The sequence below is a fragment of the Lagopus leucura genome, unplaced genomic scaffold (genome assembly GCF_019238085.1).
Source record: "Lagopus leucura isolate 7727_CA_CO unplaced genomic scaffold, USGS_WTPT01 Super-Scaffold_100017, whole genome shotgun sequence".
Taxonomy (NCBI): Eukaryota; Metazoa; Chordata; class Aves; order Galliformes; family Phasianidae; genus Lagopus; species Lagopus leucura.
In genome coordinates, this window is record NW_024962271.1 from 7,744,410 (window position 1) to 7,764,463 (window position 20,054).

Consider the following 20,054-nt stretch of genomic DNA (forward strand, 5'->3'; position numbering starts at 1 on the left):
GCGCTCTCTCACTCCTCCGTTCCCTCTCTTCCTCCCGCAGCCCGCTGGTCTCTTTCCGCGGGGCCGGTCCCAGCGGTGCCCTCCCGTCCCCTCCTCAGCCGGAACGGCTGTGTCGCTGCCTGTGAGCCGCGCTGCGAGAGGGGAGGTGCCGGCCGCGGCCTGTTCCCGGGCTGGGGCTGACGCGGAGCTGGTGGGGCCTTGGGGCGGCCCTGCTGGGGTTGCGGCGCTGCGCTCCCCGCGCCGTGCTCCCCGCCGCGTTGGCAACTCTGGCTCTGGCGGCGTCCGGCCCGTGGCGCGGGGCTGCTGGTGCCCGCGGTCCCGCTGCCACCCGCGGTAGACCCGCTGCCCGCGCTACGCAGCGTCGGGAGCGCTTAATGCACTGCTGAACTTTTTCTCACCCCGGTACGTGCATTATTTATATCAGAGGAGTGCACTCTGGTTCCTACCGGGCTCTGTGATGCACGCTTTCTGTATATCAGTGTCGCTTCAGCTCGTTTCTCGGGGGCAAGAATTTGCATGTTTTTACTCAGTGGATTATTGAAGAAGGCCCCTAGGAAGTGTGAGTATGGGGCCCAAAATGTCTAAGGATAGTTGAAATCAAGTAATTATGCGTCAGAAGGTGTAGCAAACACAAGCTTTTTACTATAAAAAATGATACTTTAGTGGCTGCCCTTGTGTATGTTCTGAAATATGGTGTAGTCAGTGATGAGCTGTAGGCTATGTTTGTACACATGCCTGTGTCTTCCAGAAGAACAGATAACACTGACGCTGAGTGCTGCGTAGCAGGCTGTGCTTGCTGTCTCTTAACACATGTTTCACCATGGCAGGCTTCTGGAGAACTTGCTTGTCATGCCACACACCGCTACATATGCCTTTATGCTCCTGGACAACTGTATGATTTGATGTTGCTACAGTAATTTATGAGAAGTGAAAACATCCTTCAAGAGGGGGGTTGTGACCCTGTCCCTTATTGTGGCTGCATTCTGCGCCATGGGCAAGATAAGGTGCTGCCCTGGGCAGGCTCTGGGCAGGCCAGGTTCTGGGAGGTGTGTTGAGGCTGTGTTCCTTTTCTATTATTCAGTTACATGGGGAGTTTGATCCTGTGCTCCCCTGACTGCTTTTTGTTCTGCTTTTCTGTTGGACCAGGCCACAAGTTGCGTGTGGCTACTGCTGCACCCATGTGCACCTGTGGAAGAAACCAGCTGCCAAGTCCTGCAGCAGGCTGTGGGGTCATTGTGGGGCTACTAGGTAACTCCCTGCCAGTGGCAGGCAAGATGTGAATGATCTGTTCCTTGCTGGAATGAAGAAGCACAAGATGCTTTTGACCTTGTATATGAAGTTTTGTAACTGTTTAAGTATTGTCATGTGGTAGAAGGATTAGCTCTAGGTTTCAATCTGGAGTCCTGTGTGACTTAAGCTTAATCCTAAATTACACATCCATGTGGGCAGCAGCTGCACTGCTGCACCTTACTGAGGCTGCTATTCCTTGTGGCGTGTCAGGATCAGTTTCTCTGAAATCCAGGCATAGCTGAGAAGGGGAAGGGATGTTGGTTTAGGAGCATGTGACTGCATAAATCTGAAGGTGGCAGCAGTTACAATCTGTAAAAAAAAACAAACAAACAAAACTTCTCTAGATATATCATGTGTGAAGAAAGGCTGCTCTGCAGAACAGCTCTAAATTAAGTTCAGTTGTGTTGCAGTTATCTTATTCAAGTAGATTCTGAAAACTCTTAAAATTTGGCTGTAGCTTATCAGACATGATGCTGTTAAATCCAAGTCATGATAATGCTTTCAAAGAAGATTCTGACTAGCTGAAACTTTATCCAAAAACTTTATCCAAAAAAAGCCGAACCCTGAAATTACAAGGGAGTTAGTATGTAATGTGATGAGTGCCAGCAGAAATGTATTTGCTGGTTCTGTAGAAAGGCTTCCTTCCAACAGGTGTTTATGATAGTGTTCTTCATGTTGCAGTACTTTGAAACAGCAGATACTCTGCTGCTTCTTGAGCATTAGTGCTTGTTAAGTCCTGTATCATTTTAATAGACTTAAGTGGTATTTTAGGTAAATACAAATCTGTTTTGTTTGAATGGTTGGTAAATCTTGCCTCATGGCTTCGCCTCTGGGATGACCTCATACTCTGAGTTCAGGCATCCGAATGCTGTGACCTGAGATGGTTGAAAACCACTGAGATGAGGACAGAACATAAGGATAGGATGCAGTGTGAACAAAACTGGTTGAGTGTGTGATAACTCAGTGTAGCTTTGTATAGATAACTCCTGGCTTGCGTTTTGTGAACGTTTTGTTGTAAAGTGTCTTGAAATGTTGATCCAGAGCGAGAATTTTCATTTCCATATCATTTCCACAAAGATGATCATGGGGCTGGAGCACCTCCCCTACAAAGACAGGCTGAAGGAGCTGGGCTTGTTTGGCCTGGAGAAAAGAAGGCTGTGGGGTGACCTTTCAGTATCTAAAGGGAGCCTATCAACAAGAGGGGAATCAACTCTTTGAAAGGGTAGATAACAGCAGCACAAGGGGAAATGGTTTTAAGTTGAGGGAGGGAAGATTTAGGTTGAATGTCAAGTGGAAGTTCCTTACTGAGAGAGTGGTGAGGTGCTGGAACAGGCTGTCAAGAGAGGTTGTGGATGCCTCGTCCCTGGAGGTGTTCAAGGCCAGATTGGATGGGGCCCTGGGCAACCTGGTCTAGTATTGAATGTGGAGCTTGGTGGCCCTGCGTATGGCAGGGGGTTGGAGATTCACTGATCCTTGAGGTCCCTTCCAACCCAGGCCATTCTGTGACTTCTATCGTGGAGGATCATCGGTCTGATAAGTTTATTGTGGACTTGTTGTTGCATGGCTTTCAGTTACCTTGGGCCAATGTATGATGCCCAATGTGGTATTAAAGGCCAGCAGTGCTTATAATTGTTTGCTGTTCTAGTTGGAAGGACTTCTCCTGTGCAAGTGCTCCCGCCTTCCTTCCTCTCTGCTCCTCAAAAGGGATATCTAATGTAGTTCAGCAATACTTCCCATAACTAGATAATCTATTAATGGGCGGATGTTTAAGCTCTTAGCATCAATGAGACAAAGCTAGTCTTGGCCTGCAGCAACTTGGTTTTTCCTACTGAGATATGCAGAAAGCAGATATGGTCTGCTATGAACATGAGTGGTCTGTGACTCTATAATCGGGACACAGTGTTTATGCATCCATTTTAGTGTTTGGGCCCAATGCATAAACTAAGGATTCTACCACTGCTTTGTCTCTGTGAGTGAAGGATCACCATAATTGGCTTAAGAAAACAACTTTTATCCTTGTACTTCAGCACCTTAGTTTTGGTGTGTTTTTGTGTGGTCAGTCCGCTGTGAATTCATATGCTGATACCTCTGCAAGACTGCAGAGGTGACCTTATGTAAATGCATTGAGCAGATGGTGAGGACTTTGTCCATTCTGTTAATGTTTGTTCTCTTTAATCTTTGTGTTTCTACTGATAGCCTTTTCTGCTCTCTTCCTTCACAGTTTGCTTGTAACTTGCTCAGGATTCCCAATTTGAGATTTGAGTTCAGTCTTAGTAATGGTAAGCTAGAGAACAAACGCAGGTGAGGAATTTGCAGCTACTCAGTATATTTTTAAATCTGCAAGGGTTGGGAATCCATACTCTCTTGGGTTGTTTGGAATGCAGCTTGTTGTAAGTACCTGGCTAATGCCAAGAGCACTGATCTCTGAAGTCAGGGGAGGTGACTGGGTGAGAACAGACAGCATCCTGTTCATAGAGTGCTGATCAGGTGGCTGGTGGGAGTCAGGCCTCAAGTCTGGGGGAAATGTGAATGTTTTAGCATCAAACTATAATATGAATGCACTTAAATTAGAAAGGTTGAATGTTCTTTTTAAGAATGAGCTCTGGTTTGGAGTTTTTTGGGGGGCTCATAATGGAAAGCAGTGTGAGGGATGAGCAGAACACACTTACATGGCACTGCCTACTCCTGTCAGGCATTGTGCAATGCCTTAGGGCACAGCATGATGCTGAGAAAAGTGATGAGAGACAGCTGTCTGACCCTAAATAGAGAAGTGGGATCTGTGTGGAGAGGGATGTGCAGAGATGCCCCCCACCCTGCAAAACCCAAACAAACAAAAAACCAAACACTGCACACAAAGATCTGAGCTCTGTACCCTTCACTTGAAGGAATGTGACTGCAGGGGAGATGCTGTTGAAAAAGGAGCATCTTCCTGGAATGGCATTGACCTCTCCTTCCCAGAACCTGCTGCATCACTGTCAGACTCATTCTGGGATGATATAACTTAAGTTTTCCCCTGGTTTCTAGGGAGCCTTGAGCTGACTGATGCAGATTCACTACTCAATACTCTGATAATTCAAAGGTGATATTCTGATATACTCACTAAAATCACTGAAATCACTATAAGCTGCAGCTGAATGTAAAAGGTAGAAATAGTTTCCTCTTTATCTTTCCCTTGTGGTGAGCAGGGAACTGAAACATGTCTTGGAGCCATAGTTCATCAGATGCTCAGTGCTCATTCATTAGGACTGAGAGTTTTTCTGTGTGCCCAGAAACAGGAGGTTTTTGCTTCATGATGAAAATGTCGATTTGAGGTCTCCAGTTCAAACTGGGACTTTTAGCCTCAAGTGGTGTAAATACGAGGAGTAATACTGCAAATAAAACTGTAGTTACTGTAGGTAACTAGTTGTATTTGGACTGAACCTACTTAAGTCCCACTGTTAAATTTGTGTTTGCAGGGTGCTTTAAGATATGCTCAGATCCAGTATACTGCTAAAAGCGGTGCTCTGATAATATTTTTTTTTTGGGGGGGGGGAGGAGGGGAGAGGAGGAGGTGGTGGTGGTGGTGGTGAAGGGGGATCCCACTGTGTTTGAAAAGTCATTTGGAACTGGGGAACAATTGTTTCATCCAGATTTCTTTCTGCACTACAGTTCACTGGTGTGATAAATACACTTACAAATTTGACCAGAAATGTCTCAGTATAATGTTTAGCTGTTCTGAGATGAACAACTTGTAGGTGAGTAGTAAGGTATTGCTTGATCTGACTTCTGTCATCCTTTCGAGCTTTTCAGCAAGTGATATTCTAGTTACTGGTTTACTAAGCTGGAGTTGTTAATGTTGTACAAGAGTCTGCAAGTGGAGATGAAATTGATGTCAGTGTGTGAAATGAACGAGTCAGTCTTGTGCTCTTCACCATGGAATATGAAGTATTTCTATACAGAATCCTTTGTGCTATTGTGAAAGGCTATCTGTAGTACATCTCATTAGGTCTTCAATATTAAAATGGGGTATTCAGGTGGTATACTTAAGAACTGAATAAAAATTTTTAGAATGGGGACACAATGTAGCTGTCAGGTAAAAGCAGTGGCATCTATTTTAATGACTATTTCAAAATGTTCCTTAAAAAGAGCTGGAAATGAACAGGACTGTGAAAAGCACCTGATTTCAGTATCTCTAAAGGAAAATCTTAGGACAAAAACTTTCATAGCTAAATCCTGCTTATTGCTTTCAGTACCAAAGGTCATAGGACTTGGTTTCCACTCCTTTGGAAAAAACTGACATGCTTGGATTCTATTGCATGGCTTTTCACTTCAGCTGTTCCTGGTGCAAGATGTCTCATTAGAACTATCACTCTGTTCTTAATCTACAAAGGACTTGGCTGTTCTAAGGGTATGATTATGTTGGTGGGGTTTTTTTTTGTACAGGGTAACAAAATGCTTATTGGATTCTCTGATGAGCTGGCTTCTGTTCTTCCAGCAGTCAGAGCTATTTCTGTGTTTACAGGCGTGAAGCTAAGTAATTCCATTTTAACATTTTGAAAGTAGTACTTGTGTTGCTTTACAGCTTAGCATAATGGAATTTAATAAACTCAGTGAATGTGGCTTATGAAAATTTTTAATGGGCTTTCAGTTATATGTTATCAGCTCTGTTCAATACTTACGTGACTTTGTGCTTTTTCCTGCTTGTGTAATGTTAGTAAATCTAAAGCTGTCTGAGGTGCAACTAGAGGAATAACTCCACCACCTGCCCCTTTAGTTCCATTAGATTAAAGTTGGATGTTGTGTTCTGCCAACAAATTCTCAATGGAATATTCTAATGCATTCTTAGAATTACTGCAGTGCATTAGCTGTTATGTTCAGATGCACTTAACTTTTGAGATGGAAAGAAATTGACTTGTCTCAAAAATGCTTGAGACAAAATTTGGGGGATCTTTAATGTATTCTTCAGTTTTCTTAGACTTGATTTGTAGAAGCGTAGTGTGAAGGACTTGGCTTTGTTGTAGTTACTAATACTACATGGCCAAAACATCCCCATTTGTCTGGGCAAATGTAGTTGATTAACTGCTTCAGTTAATTTAATGAACATTTCATTCTTTCTTTTGCATGCCCACACAATAATCAGATATGGTAGCCATCCACTAATGGAGCAGTGTGCAGATGCAGGGCTAAGAGAAAGGTGTTGAGAAAAGAGAAGGAAATTGAGAATCCATTTTCAAAACAGTACTCATTTGACTACTGGTTGCTACTTCCTGCTGTGCAGGGACTTGGTTGCAGCTTTATGTGCCCAGCTAGCAGATTAGAGTCTTCAGCCTGCTTCTGCTCAAGGTGAGTGGCAAACTCTTCCATGAACTAAAAGTTAAAGCTTCCTTATTAGGGTTTTAGCATGTTGACAGCATCTTAGTTGTACTGCAGTAGCTAAAATGGTAGAATTAATGCAGATTCTTGTCACTTTTTTTGAACTTAAGAAGTATGAATTATTGCTGCAGTCAGTAGTTCTGTAGTAAACAGAATGCCTGGCTCTGTGTGGTAACGCATGAACCAGATCTGTAGGTTGTTGTTTCAAACTTAGTGGGTTGATCTGTTAACTGAAACAGTTCTTACAGTACCCTGATTTTTTTTTAATTATGTGAAGGCGATGACTTAAGAGCTGCATCAGTCAAACAGCAAATTTCATAAGCTAAGGTTTTCTAGGGGGCTTTTCCCCTCCAATACATCCCTTCTATCTGTTTTGCTAGGGTATTAAATATTGTTAATTTCCTGTAGGCAGAGCTTCTCACTTCTTTGAGATGCAGGTTTCTGGAGAAAGGAGGTCTGTGGAATGTGTTCTTTCCTCTCTTTTCTACTATGGGAAAAAATTCTTTGGACTTAGATTCATTAAGCTGAAAAAGGGATAATATAGCAATTAGAAACACAAGTGCACTGCATTTTTGTCTCTGCAGTCTGATGCTTAGTTGCCTTCTTGTGTTAGTGTGCTCTTGGCTCATCTCACCACTGCCCAGCACCTGGCATCCTAATACTTTCTTACATACTGTGTGGAGAGTCACAGCATTCTCATCTATCAGTTGACTGGATAGTGAATGTGGATTCACAAACAAAAAGGCAGGTGAAGATGCTTTGGTGGGCCATCTACTTCAGTAGAAGCTTGTTTTGGAAACTGTCCTGGGAGATCGTATAATCTAGTGAGGCTAGAAGGCTGGGTCTGTATCACTTCTAGTAGAGGTTTGTCTAACAGGTTCTTAAAGATTTACGGTATTGGAGACTTGATAGCTTTGACAAGTGATCTAAAACATGTGGTTTTTTTTTTTTTTTTTTTAAGTTGTTCCTGATCTGTAACCTGACTCTCTTTACCTAAGCTGAGGCCTGTTTCTTCTTCTAGAGATGTGGAACAAAATGCCCTTGCTGAGACTGTGGTACATCTGGGGGATTTTCTTACTTATCTCATGCAGTTTCTTTACCTTAACTAGTATCACTGCACTGCACTGTGTCCTACATCCTCCTTTTCTGCCTTTCTCACTTAAGATTCTTCAGTCAATTTCATCTTCCCTGAAGAGTAGCCCCCAAAAAGGAATAAGGGGCTCCAAAATAAGCTTTGCTGTGGCTGATGATTTTGCTTGCTGCATGTGCTCATACAGCCCTCTATGACATTTGCCTTCTATCTAATAAGTTGATGTTGAAACATGTTTGAACTGTGAGCTCTAAGTCATTTAAGATCTTACTGGAATTAATGCTTAGCTGGCTGTTCATAGGCAGTTAATAGGTAATTAGTCCTGCTTGGTAAGTCCTGTCTTAGTGCTGGCACAGCCAAATTGATGTCCTTTCATAATAGATATTATTTTTTGTCCTTTTGGAAAGTGGATGAACCGTTTTATCTGGAGTTTCATGAGAAAGAACTGCTGGAGACAGTTACCTGCCACTGCCTTAGATGTCTTGAGTGGCTCATGCAGAGGCAATCCAGGCTGCAAGAAACTGCTGATAACTTTATAGTGGGAATGGCTTTCAGGCTTAATTGATTGTGTTTGTGTTGAGTTCTCCTTATGCCTAATTATAAGGAAGGACCAGATAATACATAGATCAGGTAACAGACAATAGATCAGTTAACAGCATAGCTGAAACTAAAGGACTGTTTAAAAATCTGTGCAAATTGGGAATGTATTTTTCCATCCTTCTATACTGTAACATAGTGGTTTCATGTCTCTTTGCCAGTCTGTGGAGAAGGATGTGTTTGTGGCACCAGTACAGCACTACTGTAGCTCAGTATTTCAAGTACTACATGATAAGCATCAGAAGCTCACACTGAGCAAGTGATGTGCTGAGTAAAAGTTGGGATACTAACCTCCATATTCTAAACTAGACCAGGCTGCCCAGAGCCCCATCCCGATATGGGCATTTCCAACCTGGAAATGCTAATTGTGTAAGGATGGCTTGGTTCAAATTGATCTGCTGCTGCTCTTCTTACCTTTTCCTGGTACATACAGATGAAATTGCAGGAGGAATAATGTGACTTACGTTTCTAGTTTCCTTGAGGAATCTGGATGAGGGGAAAAGATATGACAGTCTACTTAATTAAGCCCTTGTAAACTTATTAACCTTTGTTCTTCTGAATGAAACAATGCTGAAGTTAGTCTAGAAAGGTCCTATTAGGGTTTTTCATGTCCTTGTGTCTAGAGATTTAAAAGTACAGAGGCCTTTTAAACTGAGAGTTTAGTGTCTCTGGAAATCCTCTTTTCCCTGTGACGCACCTTGTGATAACTCTCCACTGTCTAGCAGTTGGATTTCTGTCTCTGGTAGCTTTTCTGCTTGCTTTTTTCCAGATGTTGTCAGTCTGACTTCAGATGATTGACACCTTTTTAATGGAAGTAGAGGTTACCACAAATATTGGATTTCATTGGTGTCTTTTTAATTACGACTTGGTTATACATACCTGCTTCTTGTACCTTTCCTGAAACTTTCCCTGGAAAGTCGGGGATTACATTACACAAGGATTCCTGTTACATTGTCTGAGTGTCTCACTGATGTGTACATCAGTAATTGTCACTTAGCTAAGCTTACTGTGAAAGCATCAATGTCCTGAAGCGTTGTAGAATCTGCTGTGAAGAAGCTTTTAATTCCAATCTTCTGTTTTGTGTTAGACCTTAGCTTGTCTATCAGAGTGGTTATAATGTAGATCTTAATATCTATCTTCTTCCATTATTTTTTTCCCCAGAAGATCATGCACTTAAAGGGCAAAGGAGACCTTATGAGGGTACATGTGTAACAGGAAATGTGTTGTTTTGTTTGCACATAGTTCTTTCTGAGTAACTTTTGTTTGACTACACTTAATTTCTAGTTAATTAAGCATGACATTGACAGCTCACATCCAATATCTGAAGATACTTCTTTCTTTTTGCCCCTTTGGTATTTTGCAATATTGTACATTCACAGATACATGTACTATGCTTTAACCATTCTCCATATGTTTTCTAGAAAATCTCCTTTGGGTATCTGAAGTCCATATGGCTATGTATGATGAAGACCTTTTGAAAAATCCCTTTTATTTGGCCATTCAGAAGCGACGTCCTGATCTCTGCAGCAAAGTTGCAGAACTCCATGGTATTGTGAGTATAAATAAGTGTATTCTAAAATAACTTATTAAATAGCAGCAAATTTTTATTTAAATTCCAGGCTTCCTAAGACTCATGAAGATCAGTACAAGCCTGCAAAATGTTTTGTCTGCAAACACGGATCTCTTGGTAACTGCACAGTAGTAACAGATGGAAGTGATAACTTCTAACCTTCACAGGAAACTTATTTTCTTTGATACCAACTAGTTGTATATTCTTGCACTTGTGATTTAAATTAGGATTGGCTTCTTGAAATCCCTGGTGGACAATCACTTATTTTTGACAATTTTATATAGCAAATCAAAGACATTAAAATGAGTTAGAACAAAAAACTGCAATTCTTTAAAACTTCCAGTTTGAGTATCTTGCTGTAAGTGTTGATATAAAATTAAGTGTGTGGAGATTCCATTAAACTCAGCTTATTTCTATTGGATTATAAAATTAAGCTTTAATTGGACAGGGTTCTTTCTATTACTTATTACTTATGATAGTGATATGATTAGTGAACAGATTTTAGCATTTCTGTATTCTGACGCCTAATATCATTGGCATCCTTACCTTAATCTTATCCTTAATTCTTTGCATTAACTGTACTGCACGCTTGCATGAACTTGCTGGCTTCTAGTATGTATTGATATCTCTGTGATCTTATGTGGGATTAAAAGCGTATCTTTAAAGAAATATCTGTATATATTAAAGTTTAGTAAATATCTGTACAGTCTCAGAGGATTATTGGAGAATCAATGAGCAGTTGAATGCTGCTTGTGAAGGCAAGAATCTGTCAAATATTTCCAGAACTCAGGAACATTTAAAATTTTCTTTCTGTTCTTAAGTCTGATCTCTTATACTGGTGGTTCTGGAGCTGTTAAAGGAACAACTCTACGTTTCCAGGATAAAAGTATTCATATTGAGTTGTACTGCTGCTTCTGGAGAAGGAGGGATGTCATTTTAAGAGCAGAAGCAATTTGAAGATGCTATTTCTTGACCATGAAATGTATTTTCAGTGTGTATAGAGTTCCTGGTATTGAATGAGATCTCACACTTTGTTCATAATTTTTCCTCATTGAATAGTGATTTACTGTAACTTGAAAGTGCTCATCCACTGCTTTACTCCAAATGACTGAACTTGCTTTGAGAAAATATAGTCTGAATGGAGGATAACTTAATTAAAAGAAGAAACTCAAAATTCCTTTTGGATTAACAGTGGAAGTTTGAGCTTCTTGACATCAGAACAAACTGAAAATTAGATTAGCATTGTGTAAACAGATATTAAAATGAATCTTGCTTACTAGTCAAGAATTTGTCTTTATCTGCCAATCTATTGTAGTGTGAAAGGCAAAAGCAATCAGAATTTAACTGGTGATTTACTGTATTTATCTCCAAATTGTGATCTAACTCTATTTTAGGTATTAGTTCCATGCAAAGGAAGCCTTTCAAGCAACTGTCTTTCCAACTGCCAGTTTGAATGTTATGTACTGAAGCCACTAGAAGAAAATTTTCAGACCTTAAATGGAAAGGTATTTCCGTTTTGGTATCTTGGGGACACTGGTAAATGACTCCTGCAGTCGGTAACCAGCTGAACTAAGGGTGGTTACAGGAGCAAGCAAAGAGTTAGCACTAACTGCCAAAATAAGTGTCACTCATTTAAGACTCTGTTCTCCAGGATACGTTGCTTTCTAGTGAAAACTGTTTGGTATAGGCTCGAATGGTTGTCCTATTTGGATGCCTCTGACTCCGATTTTCAGTTTACTAGTTCAGTGAAGTAACTGCCAAGCTTATCTGTGTTTTTTAGTTATGGAATTTTTGACTGTGTAAATGGGTTCTCTGCATTTTTTGCTGTTAGGAATCTTGTTGCCTGGTGTAAGGGCCATTTTCACTTAACTACATCTTTAGATTTCATGCTGCCTGTATTGTACGCAGATGCAAGTTCATCAAGGGTTAAGACAATTAAGATAATACTAAGTAGTATCTGAGGCCTGATTTAGTAACTAATGCAAAGCCATTATAACCAATGCTAATGCTGCATAGGTTTAAGAAGAATTTTTTTCTTTTCTGCTTGCCATTTTTGCAATACAGTCTGAGATTTTGCACCTATTTGCAGGCAGTCATTGAGGTATTCCTACTGTAGGTGTTCACACAGGAATTCTTTAGGAGATAAAGCTGAGCATGAGAAACATATCCAGGTTGGATGATGTCTTACTAAGGTGAACTCTAGACAACAAATATAAATTGCTTTTTTTTTTTTTTTTAATTCCCTTTTGCTAAAAGTGCTTGAAAGCTTGCAAATAGTTACTTGGTTTCAGATATTCTCCAAAGCTTCTTTAGTAGGGGGCTTGTAAGGAAAGTGAGTACAAGCAAGATTCAGCTATCTGTTGTAAACTGCAGGAATCCCTGTTTCAGCCTACACAGCATTAGAATATGAAAAATATGGAGTCTGTGATTTTTCCATATTGCAAGATTCTCTTTTTTCCCTGGAGATACAACTATGCAGTGCAGAAGTCAGGGTAATTGTGTTTTTTTGGAAATTTTCCACTTTTTTTTTTTTCCCCAGGAGATCTTCATACAAGGAAATCTTGTCATCTTAGGAACTGGTTTTGACGATCATCTCTCGGTACCTGTTCTTTTTGAGGAAACATTTTACAATGAAAAAGAAGAGAGCTTTAGTATTTTGTGTATAGCTCATCCACTGGAAAAAACAGAATGCTCAAGTAGGTATTTCAGTGATAACAGTTGGCCTTGTTTGCACACAAGCCAATCATTATCTTTATTTAATGTGCTTTATTCATTCTGAAAAGTGCCGAGTTGACTGAAGCTCTCAGTGTTTACTGATATGGTGGTGTGGATGTTAGTATGTTGCTGTAAAAGCATTAAGTTGGTGCCAGCCAAACTTTATTTTTATAGGACTTGTGTCCCAGTCTCCATGGTAAAGAATTATGGAGTACTTGATACAGCTTGATTTTTTTTTTTTTTTTTTTTTTTAAGCAAAGTTCAGTGTCAGTGTTGGCTGTTTAAAGGTAGAATTTAATCTCTTTAATCACACCTGTCTTCAGATGCACCGTGGATGTACAAAATTGGATTGTGGTAGATTCATAGTGACTTCATTAGTGTTTAAAGGCTGTGTAGCATAGCTACATAGCAGCTCACTTGGAGGTAATCTGTCATATTTCATTTAATGTATTCTTTTTTTCCTAATGTTGGAAAAGCCTCTTGATGAGGCTAGAATGCTCTTTCCAAGGCTGCTACTCAAGCTGTGAATGTAACAGAATTTCCTTATGAAATTTTGTACCAAGTAAGTAACTGAAGCTACTTGACGTGTATGCTTTTCTGAATTAAAAGCATCCCATCTTTTTAAACAAGTAAGAATGTAAACAAATGACAAAATGGTACGGGGCAAATGTGAAAATAGTACTGTGAGTAGTGTGGACATTATGCTGGAAATAAAATAGCTGAAATACATACAGACTCAAACTGTGACTATATGCATAAAATCTATTCTTCAGCTTTTAGCTATTAGTTATACAGCAGAAGTGAGGTGACTTTCAGAAGTGAGGTGACTTGTAATTTCTAAGTAATTTGAAATGAATAAGATCTGAGCCTGCTATTAGTTGCCTTTTGAGTGCAGATGAAGGCCTTGCCTAGAGGAATTTTCTTGGAAAAGCTATATATAAATATATGAATTTGAGACAAGCGATCAAACTGTATTATTTAGAAGAAAAGTGGATTTGGTTCAACATTTACTTGATGCGACTTTGCCCTCATTCAGAAGAAAGGGTGCCTATAATAATAGGCTATTAAATAGACTATGTAGAAGTTCAGGATGTGGGTGTTTTATTTTTTACAGCTTGTTTAGAGCACACTATCTTCCTGCACTCAGTACTGTAATATGCTTTTCTTAAATTTCATGCCTGTCTCACGCTCAAGTTATGAGCAGCAATAAATTACCCCAGAGGAAAGGAGCATGCAGAATCAGTTTTTAGCTATTCCAAACAGATCCTTGACATAAAAGGTAAGAGAGCTGGCTTTAAGTGTGGCTATTTAACTGCAATATCTTTTCATAATTGAAAGCAACACCTTCGTTTAGAAGCACGGTAAGCTGAATTAATGTTTCATCATACACAAGTTGGCTTGATATCTGGAACAAGAAAGAGCTTTACTGTGCATGTGTATTCAATGTGTTAACTCTTGGGTTTCATTTTTAGATGAATCTACAGCTTCATCAAATCTTTATTCTCTGAAAAATATTGAAGATGTTAGAGAATTCTTGGGAAGGCACTGTGAGAGATTTGATAAATACATAGGATCTTTCTACCGAACATTTAAAGAGCACGAACGGAAAAGCCTCCGCCACTACATAGTCAGTATCTTGCTGCTTGATGCTTAATTTACTAAACATAATTCACTTCACTGCTTTGGGTATCTTTTCCTGTTAAGATGTTCTATGTCAGAATAGTCCAGGGAGGAAGGTAGGGAGGGAGAAAAGAATTTGTAACTGTGAATGACTGCATCTTGATTGTTATGTAAATACAGCTTTTAGCTAAAGATCTTACTTTGCTTTTGTTGATACTGTATACTTCTAAGTCAGAGAAGCTCTCCTTTCTTTGCTCTTTTATGCTTTGTTGCTTCATATCATTAACGCAGATCTACTTTTTCTTTTCCCTTCTAGGATTCTGTCAGTGCACTTTATACCAAATGTCTCCAGCATCTTCTGAGAGATTCACACTTGGTAAACACATCACTAAATACATAGTATGTTGCTTTACTTAAGCAATAAATCATTTAACTCTCTTGCTGTTTATGTGGCTGTTCCTTTTTTAGAAGATGCTTGCGAAGCAAGAAGAGCAGATGAATCTGATTAAACAAGCAGTTGAAGTAAGCATCTGAAATGAAGGAAGACAATTGGCAAGCAATTTTAGCTTTTCCTTTCCTTTCATGTCTAAGTTACTGTTTGTTTTTTTTTTTTTCCAACAGATGTATGTCCACCATGCTATTTATGATCTAGTCTTTAAATATGTGGGGACTATTGAGGCAAGTGAGGTAAGTTTGTTTGATTGCTGAAGATCAATTACATTAATCCAATGCACTTTAAACACTTATTACCTTTCTTATGATTAGGATGCTGCTTTTAACAAAATCACAAGAAGCCTTCAAGAGCTCCAGCAAAAAGACATTGGAGTAAAACCCGAGTTTAGGTGAGTGTTAGTTTTTGAGCAGTCACTGAGATCCTGTCTCAAATAGCTTTCTGGCAGGCCAAAAAGTTATCCTTCAGGCAACAGTAAGTTTTTATTATGCTTCATTCCTTTGAGATAGAAAAATTGTATCATTTTAAGGCAGTTGTTTCATTGAACTTCTTTACTTTTGGGGTTTTATGCCTCCCATTCCATCTACAAGGCACAGAAACGCAAGTGTAGGGTAGAGATAGAAATGAGTTAATACCATTCTTCATTTCCGCTCTGGATAAGTTCAGACTTGGATTTTGGGTGTCCTGCACAGAAGCTCTGGTGTATGTTGACAATTTCTTTCAAATTATTTTGTAGTTTTAATATACCACGTGCGAAGCGAGAACTGAGTCAGCTGAACAAATGTACTTCCCCTCAACAGAAGTTACTCTGTCTACGAAAAGTGGTACAAATTATTATGCAGTCTCCTAGCCAAAGAGGTCAGTAAACAGTGACTTAAAATAAAGCTGAGATTATTTTTTTTTTAACATCTATGCACTGTGGTATATAAACACCTGTTTGAATTAGTCTTGTGCATTAAGCAAGTACATTCAGGTCTGCAGGTATCTAAATAAAATGATTGCAACATGAGCACTTCGCTTTACGATAAAAGTGAGCTGAAGTACTTGATTAACTGTATGTTTTAGCTAGAGCATGTGACAAGCTTATGTAATCTAGGACTTTCTCAGGTAGGAAAAAAATGTCATCCATTTAAAACACTGAAGGTTGCTGTTGGCTTATTCATGTCTGTGCTCTGTGATAATCTTGAAATCAGAAGTATACAGATGTATCACTGCAAAATGCAGTGTTGGAGGGCAGGGTCAGGCAAACCTTATACTGCATTGATTCTGAGATACTGCCACTGTTGATTCTGAGATAGGAAAGTACAGACCTGTTGGTCTGATTCTTATTTTATGTAGCCTGGAAAGGGAAGATGCTACCAATAGACAAACAAAGTGGTGCAGTAGAATACTGCTTACTTCACAGCATCACTTTCTTTCTCCTGGATGGCCCTTTGGATATGAAAAAGCATGTCAATGGACAGTGTTCACCTTCAAGCCACTGTTCTGACTTCTCCAGTGAAGAAGGAGGGAATACTAATTAAATATTGCAGCTGTATTTGTTTTTTTTGGCTTCTGGGAGTCTATTTTTAGAGAGAGATTGAGAACATACTTTTGAAAGATTGCATTGGTTACTAGTCAATTAGGAGAGCTGACCATTAGTCTTAAAAGGCAGACCTACATTTATAGGCATTTAGTTTTGGTTTGAGCTGTGAGATTACTAATATCAGATATAAATTCTTTCTTTTAGTTAACATGGAAACCATGTGTGCAGATGATCTACTCTCTGTCTTGCTGTATTTACTTGTAAAAACAGAAATCCCAAACTGGTATGTAACTACTTTGGCTGTACAAAGCCCCATCATATTGTATATAATGGTGCAGTGGGGTCAAATGTTTCTAGTAATAGCGTACCCAAAGTCTAAGAGGGGTAATGTGATACAGAAAGCTAGTCAGATAAACAGCAAAGATGTGACAGAATTCAGGACTTACTCGGAATTCAAGTGTTGTTTGTTTTGATTCCAAATCAGGAAATCTGTTCTCATGGGGGAATCTTCCATTTACTGGATCTGCATGTTTGGTGTGGACTTAGTACTGGTTCATCCACATTTGCATTGGAACTGCAAAACTGTATGCAGTTTCTAGATGCTTGAGATATGTTATATGGAGAAATGTGATTTGAATGCTTAGTTGCTTGCTAGCATATGCTCTTATGGCTATTTCATCTGTTGGGAAAGGTATGTATAAACCTTTCAGGTTTATCTGGACAGTAGTGTTGGTATATCCCAAATATCAGATGCTATTTATTTACTGTGGTACTTACGATGCTTGAAACTTGTGAGACATTATTTCTTACTGCTGTCCTTACCTTGTCCTTCATATTTGTTATATCTAGTTTTTAACTTTATCTCATAATGAAGAACTGAAGTGTTAAGATCCTTCTGCAAAGCTCATAACAGCTATGATAATGCCAGCCTACCAATCTTTCTAGAAGTTTCTCTTAACTCACATGTAATATCTGCCTGGATTGTCTGAAATGACCTGTGATATTAAAGTCTGACATGTTGGTGTCAACTTTAATGATTCATGGTTTTAACTTTATTTCAGGATGGCCAACTTGAGTTACATCAAGAACTTCAGGCTCTGCAGTTCAGTGAAGGATGAATTGGGATACTGTCTAACCTCAATTGAGGCTGCAATAGAATACATACGACAAGGCAACCTCTCTGACAGATCAACAGTAAGCTACTCTTAAAGTCTGTCAAATGTGATTTTGATAAGGTTGCACAACTATGTACCTTTATGGTGGCAAATCCAATCAGAAGAAGCAAACAGCTAACAAGTTCATTTTTCACCCTTCGAAGGTTAGGAGGCAGCTGTGCCTGAAGCAGAAGCTAAAATGTTAGAATGAAGTGCCAGTCCTGTAGCAACACATGCTCACTGTACACTTTAAGGAGTAGGTAAATCTGAAGTAAATGTCTCTTCATTATAACTAGAAACAATGACATCCCCCCCTTTTTTTTTTTTTTTTTTTTTTTTTTCTCCAAGAGCTGAATTTTAAGAAAGTTTTTAATACTTTCTGTCTTCATTCTGTTGTGGTTGTGAAAGCAATGCAGTACATTATAGTAGGCATAGCTTGAACTTAAACACATTTTTCTTGAAATTTTAAAAAGCTTAGCTTGCAGAATGAAGATTTACTGGATAATTTTACATTACACTGCAGTTGAAGTTCTTTAGAAATAAAAGTGTTTGAGGTGCACATAACTCCATTACACAAAGTTGATAATTTAGTGGGAGTGCAGGACTGTATCACATTAGATAGTGCTTGAAGGTCAAATTTGTTTCTCAGGATTTCTAACACAGCAGGGACTAGAAGTTTGTGGATCTGTTGCAGCTAGACCTTCTGTCAATCAGGTCTAATCTCTTTGGGGATCCAGAATGATATTGATGTGACTTTAGAAACTTCTGTGCTCTGAAAACTTTCTAGCTTATTAAAGATATTCAATCTTGAATCTTCTGCTCAAAAGAAAATAAGTCTACTATTGCAAAATGTTTTTTTTCATGCTCTGTTATAGAAATCAAAAGTAGCTAACTCAGAACTGGAATGAATTTGATGTGTCTCAGTCTGTCCAACTGCAGAGTACTGGAATGTAATTGCAGGAGCCAGACTAGTGGTTCAGTGTGCAGGGCTTGGAATGGGACAACCTGGGGCACAATCTTAAACACTTAACTATCATTTTAGTCATTTTGCTATTTGTGGCTTTGTTTTTTGTTATTCTCTCCATGAATTTGTCATGCATGTGTTGATTTTGTACACAAAGAAAAGCACTCTTCCTTTTTATGTGTAAAGAAATTATGGTACTACATGTTTGCAGTGTTGTTTCAAATTGTTAAGGAAAAAAAGAATAAAAATGTTAGTTTAAAAGGAAAACAATTTGCCAGTCAATTTTGCTTCCTGCAGTCGCTTGGCTAACATTAATAATTAATACAAAAATAGCAGTGCTAATGGTCTAGAAGGAGAACTGGAGCCAAAGTGGAATTATCTTCCACAAAAATATCAGCAAGTTGAAGAAAATAAAAACTGTTTCTGATTAAGTGCCTGCTTCTATCTCTTCTTACACAGCTAAGGCTAGCTTTCCTTTTCTATGAACTGGAATTGCCCTTAGTGATTATAACTTCCTGATAAGTGTCACTGCCAGTAAGATATTGTACTTATTTATCTGGGAGCTTGTCTTGAAAGATGAACTACATCTCAGTCTGTATGGGGGCAATCCTATGCTACTGAAGTGTCTGCACCAGTATACAGTGTTCAGAAGAGCAAGCTTTCTTCCATATCTCAGCTGGATCATCTCCAGACTTGAACTTCAAGTTCCCTGCTTTCTGCCTTTTCTCTTGTGTGTATGAGCAAGCAACAGGAATTCTCCACACCTCCTATCACAGCAGTCAGCATACTAGATGAGGGGGGCGAACAGGAGTCTTGAAGACAAGGAAATGAGTCACCCCATGGTCTCTAGCACAGTTTAAAAGGAAAGACCATCATCCCTACTGCAGGTAGAAAGGAAAGGTGATACACCTAGTTTCTGCTTCTTTGTTGTAGCAGATAGCCCCACCATGGGAACTGAAAAAGAAAGTAAGGAGATGGATGAACATAAAAGAAACTTCTGATTGTTCTTCATTTGAAGAATTGTTCTCTTCAGAAACCTAGCAGTTTAGGTATTTCCTTTATCTGTGTTAAAGGAGATCTGCTTTCTGCTTAAAAGCAGCAGTTGTCAGATTGATGTCCCATGGCTTCTATTTCCAGATTGTGCTTGAAGGGTTTCAGGCTCTGAGCAAGAACATTGCTGTGCCCTGGGCCTTCATTACAGCTCCTCATGTGGCTATGTTTAATTTTATAGTTGGCTTCAGATGGCGTTTCTGATGGCTGACTAATGCTCTTGTCCAATCCCTAATGAAACCAACTACAGAAGGAGAACTCCACAGGGAGCTAATGTACCCTGTGGGATAATGGTATATCATCTTCATGTCAGTAAGAAAATTGCACTTAAGGAAAAACTTACCCAGTTCTTTGCTAAAGATCATGCAAGTCTTGGAGAGACACTTTCAGTGTGGGTCAAAAGGAGGACAGAAGCATGCAACTGATAGTGTGAAGGACTACATTTTGTTTTCTGGTGCTGGTCAAACTTATTTAATGGGATTCTAGTCTAATAAGTGTTGGACCCTTGTTAAATTCCTGTGTACAGCTACTGCATAGTAAGACCCAATTTAGAGAGTTGAAGGTGGATATGAAACAGGGACTTTCTTGAAGCTGTGCACAAGAAAATAGGTAGAATTTAGACTTTTGCATGGAAGGAGCTGTAGATGGCCCTGAAGTTGGAACTGAAGAAGTGCAT

The 20,054-nt window shown here is 39.4% G+C and overlaps 1 protein-coding gene across 4 annotated transcripts in view; it reads left to right on the plus strand.

Moving 5' to 3' along the window:
* The window catches only part of ANKRD27 (ankyrin repeat domain 27), a 42,087-nt gene that overhangs the window by 132 nt on the left and 21,901 nt on the right, over window positions 1–20,054 (plus strand). For 3 of the 4 annotated variants that reach the window (XM_042876897.1, XM_042876894.1, XM_042876896.1), the window contains exons 2-12: window positions 9,751–9,881; window positions 11,294–11,404; window positions 12,439–12,595; window positions 14,087–14,241; window positions 14,551–14,610; window positions 14,703–14,756; window positions 14,856–14,921; window positions 15,000–15,076; window positions 15,422–15,543; window positions 16,415–16,493; window positions 17,272–17,404. In XM_042876897.1, coding sequence (XP_042732831.1) covers window positions 9,780–9,881; window positions 11,294–11,404; window positions 12,439–12,595; window positions 14,087–14,241; window positions 14,551–14,610; window positions 14,703–14,756; window positions 14,856–14,921; window positions 15,000–15,076; window positions 15,422–15,543; window positions 16,415–16,493; window positions 17,272–17,404 — 1,116 coding nt within the window. In that variant the 5' untranslated portion in view covers window positions 9,751–9,779. Of the gene's footprint in view, window positions 1–314; window positions 403–9,750; window positions 9,882–11,293; window positions 11,405–12,438; window positions 12,596–14,086; window positions 14,242–14,550; window positions 14,611–14,702; window positions 14,757–14,855; window positions 14,922–14,999; window positions 15,077–15,421; window positions 15,544–16,414; window positions 16,494–17,271; window positions 17,405–20,054 lie in introns of those variants that run through there. The other variant, XM_042876895.1, reaches the window with a different exon arrangement.